This window comes from Sinohyriopsis cumingii, chromosome 14, assembly GCF_028554795.1.
Source record: "Sinohyriopsis cumingii isolate HCF-2022 chromosome 14, ASM2855479v2, whole genome shotgun sequence".
NCBI classification, from domain to species: Eukaryota; Metazoa; Mollusca; class Bivalvia; order Unionida; family Unionidae; genus Sinohyriopsis; species Sinohyriopsis cumingii.
The window spans coordinates 86728949-86746477 of NC_142974.1; the positions used below are offsets into that span (position 1 = coordinate 86728949).

The 17529-nt window shown below is 34.6% G+C and overlaps 1 protein-coding gene across 1 annotated transcript; it reads right to left on the bottom strand.

The window, feature by feature from the left end:
- Nucleotides 1-925: 925 nt before the first annotated feature.
- LOC149784312 (zinc finger MYM-type protein 1-like) lies at nt 926-1372 on the bottom strand. Its single transcript, XM_089932976.1, has one exon. It carries the CDS (start codon nt 1370-1372, stop codon nt 926-928), a length of 447 nt encoding a protein of 148 aa, XP_089789102.1.
- Between the last annotated feature and the right edge of the window lie 16157 nt (nt 1373-17529).

Sequence of the window (17529 nt, forward strand, 5' to 3'; positions counted from 1 at the left end):
TACATGTCTTGGTGGCTGAAACATTCTTTATCTGCATGAGTCTGTTTGACATACAAGTGGAAAGTCAAGAGTTCATCAGCAAGACTGAGATCAACATCCTTTGGATATTCTTGTTCTAGTCTCTTGACACCATGGAGAATTTGTTCCCTCGGTAACATCCTTTGGATATTCTTGTTCTAGTCTCTTGACACCATGGAGAATCTGTTCCCTCGGTAACATCCTTTGGATATTCTTGTTCTAGTCTCTTGACACCATGGAGAATTTGTTCCCTCGTTGCTTGCAGATCAATTAAAAACGAGAAATTGTCAGCAACACTCCTATTCACAATACCTCTTCTTTCTAAATTTGAGTGAAAAGCATTAATTACAGGGATAAGTGAATGTATCCTAAACTTATCTCTTGGAGGAATTTCAATTTCATCTAAGGCTTCAGTTGCACTGCCATCATTGTGATGTCGTTTTCGTACTCTATGCCTTCTTAGGAGAGTTCTGTACTCTACATCAGGTAGAGTAGCTTTTGCTTGATCCTCAATCTTATCAAAGTTTTCCCGTGTGTTGGAAACAAATTGCAGAAGTGAACGGTATAGGTTTGCACACGTGGTCAATGAAATCTGTGTACTTTGAAGGGCATTACTTACTTTGTGAAACTGCTCAAGCAAACCTGTCCATAGATGAAGCATGAACACAAATTCAAATTCTTCCATTTTCTGCAACCGATTTTGAGCTTGTCGTCTAGTATCACCCTTTTCAGTGTTTTCATCATGGATGTGACTGAGTGCTTCAAGAATGTGAGCATAACTTTCACTGATGGCTGTCGTAGCTCTGGCAATGGCCTCCCATCTTGTGTCAGACAAATGTTGCAGAACATGTGGTGGCAAGAAGTTTTTCAGCACTGCCCACCGTCTTGTAGATGCTGAGAAAAAGCATTAAAGTTCATTGACCACGCCAAAGAAATTCACTGCATCCAGGCAAGAGTCAACTTCAGCTCTTCCAACCAGATTTAAGGAATGTCCAGCACAGGGAATAAATTTTGCAAACTTATTCTTTTCCAGAATTTTCTGTTGAACGCCATTATACTTTCCAGCCATGTCAAATGCATTGTCATATGACTGACCCCTGCATTTAATGAAATCAATTTCAAGTTCTTCAGAGAAGTTCAGTATCAATTCAGCCATTCCTTCACCTGTGTGATTCTTCAGTTCAATAAATGTCAAAAATCGTTCAACTGGTATTCCATCAAGGGGAGAAATATATCTAACAATTACACTGAGTTGGTCAACATTGGAAACATCAGGTGTTGAATCGACCGATACACTAAAATGCCCTGCTTCTTTGATTTCTTTCACTATTTCGTCATGAACCTTTTTAGCCATTAGCTCGATAACTTCTTCACATATGGTTTTGGATAGGTATGATGGATGGCCAGATCCTTTATTTCCATGCTGGTTTATGTGGGTGCATAAGAAGGGATCAAATTATGCAATCAATTCCAGCAAACCGAGAAAGGTTCCGTTGTTTGGTGAGCCGAAGGTTTCATCATCTCCTCTAAAAGCCAATCCACGTTCTGCCTACAGACAAATCACTGCCATCACTCGTTGAAGTATATGCCTCCAGTATTCCTGGTCTGCTTTGACTTGCTCATCAAGTTTTGTTGCAAGCGTCTGACCACGTTTTCTTGTTAAGTAGGTCAACATAGAGTCCATATGACTTTCTGAATGTTCATGGGTGTTAATAATTTGAGGATGAGACCAGTTATCAAATCCTGAAGAAGCTACAGCTGTAGTTGAAGAAACATTCTTAAAGAATTTTGAGAAAAGTTTGCACACAAAACAGTAGACTTTTCCTTCTGTTGGAGAATATACTAGCCATTCCCGAGGGTAGATTTCTCCATTTATTTTAGTGGAGAAGAATACACTTCTTGAGCATGAACGAGTTTGGTTTTTGTAGGTTCGCTTCGAAGTTGTGAAAAGTCTATCCCACTGTTAACATTCCAAAAGGCCTTTCTCAATCCAGTATGAAATTATTTCTTCATTGCTCAATGTGGTCCATAAACCTATTTTATTCTTGACAATGAAATCAGTAGAAGAGCCAACACTCGTTTCTGTACATTTGGTGGGGGAAACTGAAGCTTATGTGTCTGTGGATCTACTTGGAGTTACTGACAAATGTTCCTGGGTGCCACTGATACTTGGAGTTACTGACGAAGGTTCTTGAGTGCCACTGGTACTTGGAGTTACTAAACAATGTTCCTGGGTGCCAAGTAACGCATCTGAATCTTCTGTATCTGCTGTTGAACTTGTTTGTCCTAGGTATGCAAAGCCAAATGATGTGATTGCTTTAAATGTTTGACTATATCTTTTTGTTCTTTTTGGCGTTTTCTTTTACTTGCACCACTTTCATATCGTCTACTCATTGTTAGGATCAAATAGCTGGAGCAGTAATATCAGTTGTTTGGATTCAATTCTGGGAACTGAATAATACAAATTTAATATCAATATGTAATAAATTAACAAAAGAATTTAACAATATAAAAATTAAAACAGACGGTTGGATAAAAACATGCAAAAAACTAGATCGAACTTACAAAAAATACACCAGAAAATTTTGGCACCACTTTAATATCATCACTCAATGAAAAACAATGACACACACAAACACTCCTATACAACATAACAATCATAGATTCATAAATCATACAGCATATACTTCGCAGCGAAAAGCCAACTTACTTGTAGACTTATATAAACAACTATCTACTCCGGCTATACTTCACACAAGAACAACATAACAACATAACCAAACATATACATCAACTATCCTCAGCACACAACAAAGACACAATACTAACAGACCCAATTACTACATCTGATATACAAGAAGCAATACAAAATCACATTGACACCACGCCAGGTTCAGCCGGAATTAATCAGACCACTCAGAAAACCCGCCACAGGTGGTACTGCACCAAACACTACAGCCCAATTTCACTTTTAAAAAACTTTTAGGAAAAACATTTGGACGTTTTGACTTTTAAAAAACATTTGAAAAATTCATCGTAATTTTTTTTTTGCCAGTAAGATGGGGCCCCCTGGCCAAAGGGGCCCTGTGCTTAAGCATACCTAAGCACAATGGTAAATCCGGTACTGTACATGATATATGTAATCTGCTATGAACTCGAACCCGACTGACGCAAAATAATGTGTTCGTAAGCTAAAGAAACAGTGATACTCCCTGTCTTTAAGACATGAATATGTATCACTTTCGACCAATCCACAGTGTTTTACCTTAAACAGACATTACTATTGTTACACATCGGTAATCGAAGATTTAGCAAAATCCACTCTTCTGAAATATGGTGTAATGGTATAAATAAGACGGATGCAAAATTCAGAAAGCAACTTCCGTTGTTTCAAAACAAATTAATATAAGTACTATACATCATGGTCGAGCTGCTTTCACTGCCCCGAGAGACCTTGATGTGAAATGTCTTGGTTTGATATTTGTTCGTATGTTACTGAGGTGTCTACAGATCTGTCTACCATGTAAAATGTAGCGTATTTTATTAGTTTTACAAAAAATTTAAATGATCCAGAATGATGTCGTGGACTTTAGATTGCATTTACATATGAATTATTTCCCTGCTAAATGTATACACAGACGCACATATGCAAGCAGAATGTATGTACCTACGGATGCATGTATGTAGGTACCTTTTCTCTATCGTCTTTATCTGATTATATTTCCCATATTTGCAACTAGTGCCCACTCCCCAATAATCGCATAAATGCCCTCATAACACCCATCAAATTATCCTCTTCTATAAAACATCTAAAGATTTATATTATTTGCCAATGGTACGCAGACAGAGAGAACCAGAATACCTATAAATTACAAGTCATGGGAACATAGCGTAAACACCCATACAAAACATGCCTAAAACAAGGGTTATTTTCGAAAATAAAAATTGAGAATTACTATGTCAGTCTTTTTTAAATTATTTACGGATCTCATGTAGGCATACGATGTTTCTTGTTCATCATCTCCAGATAAAATGTCTTCCGAAGTAAGATCCAAATAACTCTCTACTGTACACTTCAACAGCACAAACATAACAAAATCCTAAACACTGTGCAACAAACACGTACATCATCTAATCATTGTAATTTTTCAAGACATAAAGATGCATTGCATAAATTTCAAGATCTTTCAGAGAAATTGTGGAAATGTTGCATGCGTTTAACGTGAAAGCAGCATTGGTATCAGGAGATAAAGTGTATTTGCTTAGAAGTAATGGATACGATACATGTGTCTTCAAAGATAGTTAAGTTAACAAATAACAGACAAAATAATGCACAATTTGTGTTGGTGATTTCGCATATTATGACAAATATGTTTCTATATTTTACAGAATATACAGGCTTAATAGTTTATTAAAAAGTATATATATTGAAATAAGAAGTATCAACCCAATTATTTAAATATTTACAACAGTGTGATATGAAAAAGCACAATAATATACATTTGATGCTGCAAATGCATACATTTGTTTGCAGCTACATATATAATTGAGCAACAGAACAACCATTATTTGATCAATGTTGGTTTTCAAGTATAGCGCATATACCACGTAAGTAGGAAAAGGTTAGCATTGCAAAAATCAACGTTTTTATGTAGAAGATGGATTAATAGGGGAAGAACAGTGTTCCTTTTATTGTTTGGGTGTGGGACTTAAAACTACATCGTGGTGATTCACAATGGGAAATACGGTTTGGAGACACTAATCAATTGCATGTGCCGATACATCGTCAACGTTTGGGTTTTAGAGTATTTCTTTGGTAATGACATCATATAAGGACCTTGCAGATCCAGTCAAATTATACATATGACTGTGTTACAAGCCTAAGCTATTGTACTGCACAATATATATATATATATATATATATATATATATATATATATATATATATATATATATATATATATATATATATATATAAAGAGAGAGAGAGAGAGAGAGAGATTTGTACCGAGTAATGGATGACCATAATTTATAGATATTAATACGAGAATTTATTTAGCAAAATAACATCTTTAGAATTGCATGCTCCTTTTCAAAGATCCATCTTTATATATTTTCTTCTCGTCATTGACTTTCATTATATAATATGTATCAACGAATTTTGGCAAATGACTATTGCGCAATGTGTAACAAACATCTTCATCATCGAAATAAATTAGCGATGATATTGATAAAAAGAAAGAATTCGACTGTACCCAGCTGGCAAGATGATCGCGTATACTCGTTCATATACTCTTCTAATATAAAACTATATCCACAAACAGTGCTTATTTTATCATTACCACGATGTATAAGGCATGTGTATTGGGTTGAGAGTAGAATATACAATAATGAATTAGCATGTAAATATAATAGTGAGATTATTTAAAGTCTTATTGTATCCAAAATGCCTAAATTCCAAAGGACGATGAAAGAAAAGGCGCAAACCGCATAAACATATACACGTGTACACTTATTTGTATAAATGCTATGCATTATCAACCTCTTTGATTACATAATCGCTCATTTTATATTGTCGACACCAACATCATCGCTTATCATTATGTACTGTCAACATCAGCATCATCGCTCATCAGTATATACTGTCAACACCAACATCATCGCTCATCATTATATAATGTCAAAATCATTATCATCGCTCATCATTTATACTATCAACAAAATCATACTGTCAACATCACCATCAGCTCTCATTTTTATGAAATGTCAAAACCAACATCATCGCTCATTATGATATATTCTCAAGACCAACACCATCATTCATCTTTATATATAGTCAACACTAACATCATCCCTCATCATTATATATTGTCAACACCAAATCATCGCTCATCATCGTATATTGTCAACACCAACATCAGTGTTGCAGTGTCAATCTAAACAGTTTATTTCACATAGTTTTAATATGCAGTGTCCAATATTTAGCTATGTGAATTCCAAGGGACACAAATAAACCTCTTATTTGAAACAAAAGAGAATCAAAATCGTTTTTGTAAAATAACTTCGAATTATTTTTAGTTCTAAGTTCCATGGGCCATGTGTATTGCTGCTTACAGTGTTGCGGTTTGAATCATAATTGTACATGTTCTACTGTTATGTATAGTTAGTTTATTGTGTTCATGATTAAGGATAGCGTTTTGTGTGTACCTTATCTTTATATTTTTTGTAGCTATAAATAAACTGTTTACTGATATCTGAATTCATCAAAGTCTAGAGTTATTTACAAACTTAAAATTTTCACGATGCGAGCCTGTGTCACGAATCCTGGTCAGTATAACATGGCTGACATTTTTATACAAGGTTGTGGTAAATAAATGAGTGTTTATTCCCATTTTAAGTTCAGTATGTGAATCATTCACTGAAATAAATGGATTTGTTGATTTTAATACATTTTGTTGGTTTCACATCTTTTTTGTCGGAGTTTGGCACCATAGTCTTAACACTAGTTATGGATCCGTTAAAAGAATAGAAGAAGGAAATAACTGTTTTGAAAATGAGAATGTGGAATCTAAATATATGATTTGTACAGAATCCAAATATATGATTTAGACTTGCATACCTACATCCATGCATAACGTCAGTTTATCCACTAAAAGCAGTCACTGTTTTTATATATGACATAAAATATACCACCACATGAAACTGGTTCTAGGTCTCATGAATAATTAGTTGGCTAGGTCCTTAGGATAAATGAATCATAGCTATTTTAACATAGTTGTTGTTTGAACTCTATGTCAAGTTTATATATAACTTGATATATAACCTCTATACTTAACATGGAGTTATGCATATTTTTGCAATATTTGTGTTATTCTATGAAAATAGTATATAATATATCTACATTATACGAAGTAAATACAACTGTATTTAAACATGTATGTTAGTTTTCTTGTTATCCCATTCCCTCCATCTCCGCAAGCAATACACTGAAACGCATGTCAAAATTTGCATGACTGACGGGACATAACGCTTAGTATAAAAATATAATGTGAGTTGTGGAACTGGGGTGGGGTAAACTATCTGCATATCAAAACGTAAATCTAAATAATAATACAAAATTACAAACGGTATGTCCACTATTATGAAGCACACAAATTTAGTGCCGGCGGGAGACACCTGCAGTTAATCAGTCCTCTCAGATAGGCCTATTTCAAACTCTAGGAACTTAGAGTTTAAAAACAACTCTCAGGAGTTCAAACATGCTCAGCCTGTTGAGGCATGATATGTACAATACTGCCAGAGTTGTTTCGAATTAAATTGTGAGAGGCTAACACAACGAACAAGGAGAGGATGTTAAACAATTTTAGACATATCTTTACTCTGTCTGCACCGTGACATTTTATATAGTCATGTCTAACACTGGAGTATCATGCAGTAGACATGTAGGATCGTGTCCCATCCAATCCCATTATTCTGACACAAGCAGACCAGTCCTAACTCGAACCTCTTAATGCAGAGCACCAAGCGAGGCAGATACTGCTACCATTTTCATGTCTTTGATATGACTCGGTGGGGGTTCGAACCCTCGAGCTCCCGCATCTGAGGCGGATGCTCTAATCGCTTAGGCCAAGGAAACGTTCGCTGAGTCATGCGTGCAGGCATATTGATGATATTCACGTGCGTTGTGATCATATGTAGGAAAATACCACCCAGGGCCGAATTAAGACCTTTCGGGATCCGGGGCACAGCCATTATATGGGCTAATAGCTATCCTGCCTTGTCCATAGATATGGTTACAGTACTATTAACAACGCTTCCTGTAACATCAGACTACATAATAAGGGGCCCCTTGAGCCTCGGGGCCCCGCTGTGAAATCAGACAATAATATACGGGACCCTTGAACCTGAAGGCCTTTGGAACGTTGCCCACTTTTTCCTATGAATAATCCGGCCCTGCTACCACCTGCGAGTCAGTGGTGCGTAGTGGTGTGTAGTCAGTGGTGTGTAGACCTAGGCTGGGTAAATGTGTCACGTGACATAATTTAAGTGGTGACCAAGTATAAATTTACTTATCTCTCCAAAAGAGGAAACATGATGTGACTGTAATGTTAATGTCGAATCAAACGAGTATTGGATAATATTATTCTTGGGCCACAGAGGGACTTAAGGAATTGGAAAATAAATCAAACCTCAGATTAAACTATCAATAATTACCTCCACGCAGCGTGTTACCTTGCGGTTGTCTATTTACATATGGACGATAAAACACTAACAAAGCCTGTTAGTCAACTTAATGCCAGACACATAATCGCGTGTAACTTATGAAACCTTTGAATTTTGTTTCAGAGAAAGGCAGAGATGGCAGAATTGAAAATTAAATTTGCTATTTATTTGAATATAATTTGTGTTGCATATTTTGTTGTCTAATTCAAATGATTTCAAGATAAAAGGGAAAAAGTTGTTATTCGTGACAGAGATTTTTTTTACAGTGATACATGCCAGTGCTATAATGACAATTATCAGTAAACTGGGAAATTTAATAAGTCTTTTAATGACGACCATAAAATATAACCTTTACCAAACAGCCATTAAGAGAATATGTTTACATGAAACTGTCTAAAGTAGTGCTGTCCAACCTTTTTGACGCCATGGGCCACTGAAAAACGTTATTCTTGAAGCCGAGGGTCGCAGCAGAAAAATGAAGACTGACAAACTATATAGCTGCTCGAGGTTGGGCCATTTAAAATCATAGACATAGAGAGTGAAATACTTAGTTCACAAACACACATACACACACACACAAATTAATTGAACAGTACAGAGCTCTAGTAAAAGTAAAATATGTAGGATTTTAGTCAATTTTTAAAATAATAATTTTTATAATATAAAAGTGACACAATTATCAGATGATTTTATTTCTGCGATCTCATTTTCAGATTTCTAAATAAAATATCTTTCTGCCCTGCTAAAATTGTTCACTCTTTCTTGCACGCGGTATTCCACAAATATAATGAGAACGTGTAACAAGTTTAAACACTTTTATTAAAGCATATAATATCGATTATAGCATAGTGTCTGTGATCAGTGTATATAATCAGCCAATAACACAATAAGCAACGCCTAATTGGAAACAAATACGACTACATTTTATATCATTCTCGGCAAATTTAGTGGCATATTTACACATGGTATGCATCACACAAATTTTACCTAAAATGAATATTTATTGCAATGTCGGAGATCTTCCCAAATTATTTAATGATGTAAAGGGCCCCGAAAGTCCGAGTGGTCTAATACGCTCACCGTTACGGATCACTGCCATCTCATCTCTGCGTGGGTTTTAGTCTCGGGCTCGGCCAATGTGGGTATGTGCGAAAGCTTGCCGGTAGCTTCTCGTGGGTTGGTGGATCTATCCGGGATTTTTCCGGGTTCTTCCTCCACCGTTTATACTGGCCTCCATGTAAAGCCTATTGTGTGCTGGAAAATGGCGTTTAACCCTAAAACAACAAAAAAATCATCAACAACTTCCCATACTTTTCGATGATTTCATGAGTTGTTTCGTCAATAAAACTCCACAACAATATTAAACATAATTATTATCACCGAACCCGTGGCCAAATTTGGTTAGAGTGTCCATATCCGATGCTAGATGTTGCCGGTTCGAACCCCGACCGAGTCATACCAAAGAATTATAAAATGGTACTAGCAGCTTGCTCGCTTGGCGATCAGCATTACGAGATTAGTGTTAATACTGGTCGACCTTGTGTCAGGATAATGTGACTGGGTGGCAGACAAAATAAATCCAGATCACACACATACATAATTAAATTCAAATATAATATGATCGAACAACCATTGAGACAATCTGTATGTTGTGGTTGTGAATATACACATATTCTAATTTTGACGGAATAATTTCTGCCTAACTACTCAAAAGAAGTAAGAGAAATGTATTGCTGATTTGCATATGATGTGAGAAATATGTGTAAGTGACATAAAGTCCCGCGTAGAAACTAATATCTGATTATACTTAGTATAACAATTACTTTCCAATATGTCCCTGCCTCTAAAATGATATTTCGATCTCAAGATTTTAAAATGAAGTATATGTAAAAGACATAAGTATCTTTGACTATATAGTCATTATTACAACCGAAAACTTTTAAATGCGAATTTTACTCTTAGTTACTGATACTGGTTATTTTTATTATGCGTCATTACCGTCTCAATAACCTATCTGTATATTACTGTGCATCATGACTTACAAGGGTAATGCCAGAGGACCTATGAAGAAATATTAATTTTAAAAAAGTGTGTTAAATCTATGAAGTTTTGCAACTGAGTCATTCTACCAAAACTATTTCTAGGTATTAGACCCATCACATTATATTGATCATAATAATTTGATAATGAAAACTTAGCATGTCGTAAGCTGCCGAAACTTAATGGTCCAAGTGTATACAGCTCTTATTGATAGCCTATGTTTATTTATTATAGAGTGAGAAAGAGAGTGATATAGAGATACATGCATACATGCATTAATACAGACGCACACACACAAATTAAATACATAAAAATAGCATGAATGCTAGTATGTATTTAAAGGAATGTGTTCTATCATTACTGTTGATATGTCAAATTATGATTCACCAGTGGCGTATGGATAAGCATGTAAGTATTGTTGCAACATGTTGCGTCTATACCCACTAGAAAGGGGATGCGATTTTACTTCGAAATCAAATAAGAAAATAACGCAAATAATATTAATAGCTACGTCTCTCTCTCTCTCTCTCTCTCTCTCTCTCTGTGGACGTTTGTCGCAAGGCACAGGCGACGTGATAATTGAGCTAAGCGCACTTTGAATCTGGCATATGATAAAGTATCTGGCTGAATAACAAACCGATTAATAAAAGGAAACATTAGAGAGAGAGAGAAACAGAGAGAGAGAGAGAGAGATAACGAATACAAACAGTATTCCGGTCGATTGTTCTATTATTGTCTTTATTTAAATCAGCTTGCACGTTTAACTCCTTATTTAATCAGTATAACTACAAATACAACATCGAAAACATAGACGTTTAATAATTTACAAACGGATAGCGGATAGATGTAACAAATGCAGAAATATATTTCGCAGTGAAAATACTATCATGTGTATATATATATATAAATATATATATATATATATATATATATATATATATATATATATATATATATATATATATATATATATATACCACATGGCATTCACAATTTGGTATAAGGCACATTGGTTTACCGATACTACTGGTATATCAAATTGTGATTCGCCCATGGCGCAATAATACGAATAAATAAACATTCTTTCAAATGCACGTCTATAAATCAATCATGAATTTCTACTCATTCGTTAGTCATAAGTGACATATGAAAGTAGCGATAAAAAGTATTAATAGTCCATGTTTTTAAAATGAATGTAAATGATAGACAATTTCATTGGACTCCGTTCTCATTTCCATTCCATCTCCTATCTCGTGCGTAAGGGACAAAATAAGCAAAAATCTGGAGTAAGAGAGAAAAACATTGCGCTGGACAAAAACATTAAATCTGAACTTGTACCAAGTAACCTACAATAATTTGGTTCACTGTAACGGTATGTTTACGCTTTCATCGGGATCTATATACAGTGCACATAATATCAATAATACATGGTTGCAATAGCCAGTCGACACTATATGTTACATTTGTTGGTTGCGATGCACACATAATGTAGCTTATTTAATGCCTTGTTGTTGTTTACCTTAAACCTATTACAATGTTCTACAAATCGATTATTAATTATTAAATATAAAAATATCCAAATGGTCGATCCATCTCTCTCTCTGGATTATCGGAGCTACATACTGGCGAAAGTCCATGAAAATACGAGAATGTGATTTTCGCTTTTGTGATACAACGATGTCGCTAGACCTATGAATGATGCTAAAGCTTTGTCAAACCGTCAAAGAGAGAGAGAGCGAGCGAGAGAGAGAGAATAGTGTAGTCTTTGGAAATGTTAATTGATATAGGATAATGACTTAGATGAGAGAGAAATATAATAAAATACTTTATTTACCTCTTGATGGTTCTTCATTTAACCTTGTCTCTATTCCACGCTAATTTCCATACGCCGTTATGTGAATGCCTGACAGTTCAGGTTTAGTGTATAAGAAGCTATCCGTGTTTGTAGTACACTACTTTTTTCATAAAAACCGTATTTCATGTTTAAATCATGATTGTGTATTATATTGATTTATTAATGGTAAAAAACTTAGAAACTCAAAAGAAACCAATCAACTTATCAATTTGCATATGTGATTGTGAACAAAAACAAAAGCAGTAGAACTACATTTTGTAGTGGACACACTCGCAGGGATGTGATGAGTTTATTCGCTCGGTCAATACACAGTTGCCCGGAGCATATCGTAACCCCATTCAAAGGCAAATATGTATATTTGTATGTGATAAAAATAAAATATATGTATAGCAAGTACGATGTATCCATGATGTACCACTCGTATAATTATCTCATTAAAAGGAAACTCGGCAAGCCTGGTTTCATTTTACTGAAAATTTTATACATATCGTGGTATATCATTGATGCAGCGTACATAATATATATGTGTATATATATATATATATATATATATATATATATATATATATATATATATATATATATATATATATACACGATGTATCTAGTACAGCACTATGTTATTTAGTTATTTTTGCCATGACCTCCAGCTCCAACTAATCTAAAAACACCTCTCTCTGAGCATGCCTTTAAGTTAGATCGTTCACCAGTTTCCATTTACAGGCCGGTAACGCCTTCTAGCCTTTTAGTACGCCATACCTTTTCTCGCTGTGGAGTTTTTGCACACGTATGAATCTGTGATTGGAACCTGCATGTGCACGACAAAGTCGTCAACAAACTGATATATGCTGACAACACATAAGTGATTCATTATTAGAGAATTGTACTGGGCTACCTGATAATTTCAGTAGAAACCACACATCTTGACAAATATAAAACTGTAAATGAATTCGCCTCTGCGAAACATTAGGGATAATGCGGTCTAATGACTTTCCGGAGAAGGACCTCGTGTATTCAGTTTGAGATTTCTAAGATATACCTGTTTAAGTAGCAGAGCTATCTCAACTAGTATGCGTCGCCATGTGTAAAACAAAAACAGCGCATTATGTGTGACCATAAAATTATCTTCAGGAATATACTGCGGGGTTTTTTTTCCGATAAAGAGCATGCAAAGCAGGACATAATATAAATGAGATATACTCCAACGCTGTAGTATCGCGGGCTCTATGTCATCGCGGCACACGGGATTTTCCTATTAATTTTGGACGCGCGCTGCTTTGCGTTGTTTACAGATGTAAAGCTGTAGCCAGTAAGGACGCAAATACCTTTCAGAATAATTTCCTCTACAATGTCGACATCTTTTTATAAGTTTATAATGAAAAAGAATGATGGTGACTTACATCTCCTTACAATGTTACGGTTGCAATTTCATTGCATGGTAGCCAATATCGACCAATATTTACAAAATTCTGCTTATGATTATACGTCTTGTAAGTAAATGAGAATATAATGACAGTCAAACTTTCTTGAAATCAGTAATATTTCACTAATAATATTAATAATAGTTGTTTTATATTTACATTTCTTTGTCCACATTGCATTCAAATTCATATCAAGTTAAATAATAATTTGCCTTTAATATGCAATGTTGCTATTTATGGATTTACACACGAGTTACCTGTGTGTGTTCGATTTTATCTTTGGATGCTTTCGTTTAAATGTGGAAATATTATGCCAGTACAATCGTAGACATTTCTTCTCATAGGAAAGTTGTATTTTATGTTTATTATAATACCTGCGTGCTACAACACGTAAGTTAAGCAAATACCGCGATAACATAGAGAGTTGTTCTCACATGGTACATTAATCGGGGTAAGCCATCATATGCTGTTTTATTTACATGTGCCAGCTTAAACCGACAAATATTTTTTTATATCACAGAAACAGGAAAAGTCATTGAAACTGTATAAATTATAAGTATGCAGCAATGGCAAAACAATTTTAATATGTACCGATACGAACATTAAGTACCGCAATAATACAGAGTTCCTGGCTGCATACAAAAGAATGAAGCAATCAGAATTTCAATCAGAGTAACAATATATATATATATATATATATATACAATCATTCATACATATCTACATGCATGTATACATACGTGCATATTAAGTAATTGGGATAAAATCGAAACAAAATGTGTACGCCTTGGCAAACGTAAATTTTTTGACAGAATATGTCATCTTAAATAATGTATGTCGCCATTGGTCGCGTCACGTGGTGGTCCTGATGCTCGATCATGGTCTTAAATGTGGTACTGGAGTCAAGCGGTGAAATCAGCTTTGCCTACTATGTGGAACTGTTGGCGAGAATAATTAGGAACTACGGCGAATAATCGTTGCTGGCGCCGTTCACGGAAAAACAAACAACGATGTTATAAAAGGATCAAAGCTATTGCTGTTTATTTTAAAAGGTTTACTGATAAATAAGCAGCTATATGGTGCCTTTTCTCTATTGCAGACGATACTTTGAACGTGTGTACCACCGTAGTTTGTCAAACGGAAAACAAACTAATAATTATACTAAGCATATGGCACTTAAAACGTAGACAGTGCTGATTTGAGCAATTTCTTAACATATCGCATTTTAAGTTTAGTTAATGCTGATTTCAGTCATTTCTTTAAATATTGCATTTTAAATTTATTCAATGCTTGTTTCAGAAATTTCATAACATGCTCCATTTTAAATTTATTCAAAGCTGATTTCAGTAACTTCTTATCATATCGCATTTTAAATTTATTCAGTGCTGATTTCAAAAATTTCTTAGGTTATATGTGTATAATTCACATAATTACTTCATATTCTGAAGATGCTAATGAGTTCAAGATTGTGAATTCATGCAAAGATAAAATATAGTTAATACAAGAATTAAAACAAAAATGTATTTGAAATGACCGAAATAAGTAAAAGACAATGCTATAGTTCTTTCTGTCATTTCTTATATTTGTAACCCCGTTAGCAAAATACCATAAGCTGCTTGCTGTTGCTGTTTTTGTGGATCGATTTCCTTCATGCGCCTTTTCTACATTTAGCTACTATAATCCTAATATTCCGATGGACTCTAAAGACTGGCTCAAGAGGTGATCTGAAAGAAGACATCACACCCCAAAAATTACAAAATTCAGCGACATCTGGACCTCAGTAAATTTTAAGGATAAAGAAACGTATTTTTTGTGATCAAGTAGATTTATTTTTCAGGCCTATATTTTTATCAACAGGCCAGCGTAGAACATAATTCGTTTCATTTTTTTGTTTCGTCATTGAGTAGCGCGAAGAATCACATTTATGAAATTTGCAATTGAATGGCTTAAAAAAAAAGGGGGTTCTCTCGAAAATTAATATTGTTCTCAAATGAGCTGTTTTAGTATTGTTCTTTTTCTGTTGTTGTTTTGGGTTTTGTGTTCTCTTTTCTTTCTTTTTAGCGTTTGTTTTATCTGGGGATGGGTGAGGTAATCAAAGATATATATATATATATATATATATATATATATATATATATATATATATATATATATATATATATAAACTAGCCCCTCGCCCGCGTCATTTAATCAGGTTTGAAATTATAAATCAATGTTCTTAGTTCGAATCGGTGGGGATGTAAAAACAAGGATGATTTCCTTGATGCGCCTTTTATACATTTATATATAAACTAGCCCCTCGCCCGCGTCATTTAATCAGGTTTGAAATTATAAATCAATGTTCTTAGTTCGAATCGGTGGGGGTGTAAAAACAAGGATGATTTCCTTCATGCGCCTTTTATACATTTAGCTACCCTAAGCCTAATATTCAGGATAATCAATATATATATATATATATATATATATATATATATATATATATGCGTGTGTGTGCGTGTGTGTGTGTGTGTGTGTGTGTGTGTGTGTGTAACAAACGTTGAGGTTTCTGACGCTTGTACGCACAGTTAGGAACGTTTATTTCACTCAGTTTCACAATACCAAGTTCACACATTGTTTTCTGACCATCACAAATGCTGTTTTAATAATTTCAATTTATCGCTAATTTGGGTACCAAAATTGTTCCTAATGAAACCTTGTTATATTACCATTGATGACATAATCATAAAAAATATAACAACAGGTGTATACTTACAATCTTTAAACATGTTTGGGAAAATTCTTGCCGATAACATGTTAGTCATGTATTACCCTGGCTATTGCATAATAATGTATTTCTTATGTCTAAAGCATTGTATATGTTCATTGTAGCATACATATCAGTATAGGTGTAGTCAATCCTTGATAGCTTTATATAGATGCAAGGTATCAATGAAAAATACGGACTTAACATGTACCGCATGCGGCAACCAAAATTATAATGTAGCAATAGATCACACACGAATACCTTAATATTCTGTAAAATATGAAACTGGTTATCGCATGGTTGGACAATCTGATTTTTTAAATTTATCTTCAACTGCAGCTTTTGTACAACCCAATATGACGCTATGAGCACGTGCAGATGATATCGTACCTAAATACTTTTTAAAGACCAACGACAATTTTAAGTTCTTGAAATATTCATGGAATTTTTTGCTGTGGTATTCCCAGATCAATTATATTTTATTTATTTTGTGAAATTTTGGGGCCCAACAAGGATTTAGTGCACATACCCTTTCCTCACAAGTTAATAAGAAATAGGAAATTTAGCTTAATGTATTTCTTAATCCATCACATTATAACATTATACTACTATCAGATTTAGGAAGGAATTGTTAATCTCCTTCTGCTCTAAACATAAATCTGGATCTATGGAAACCGGTGACATTGAAGTTAGTCTGAATATACCTACCCGTTCGTATGTACACCCTCACCGATTCCAACTAAGAACAGCATATAAACGAATGTTTTCAGTGTAACAGCTGACACTGATCGCCGTTCATTTCCAATTCCTGGACAAGTCAATTGTCAACGAAGGGTTCTATGCACGAATATACATATATGCACATAGAAGATAAATACTGCATCGTCTTATTCCAATATTCACAATGTCGATTCAAAGAAACGAAAAGAATGACAACTAGATATTTGCATTACACGTGGATTTGCATTACAAGCGGTATAATTTCTTTAGCTGTGCGAAGGGAAATAACTCTCAACTCTCAAATTTGTGCTAGTTTACGGAATTATCTGCCATGTACCGAATAGGATGTACTACAGAACTGTTGTCTGAGGAAAATGGACATGCCAGTGACATGGCGTCCAGTTAAAACTGAATCTGCGTTAGGCATGAAACGCGCAATGACAGTGATATTTCCACCATGGTCATAGACAGGTTAGAAATTACAAACCAAGGAATGAAATGACTAAGCT

What these genes read in the sequence shown, in the direction of transcription:
- LOC149784312 (XM_089932976.1), bottom strand. Translation starts at nt 1,372, where the DNA reads ATGGCTAAAAAGGTTCATGACGAAATAGTGAAAGAAATCAAAGAAGCA.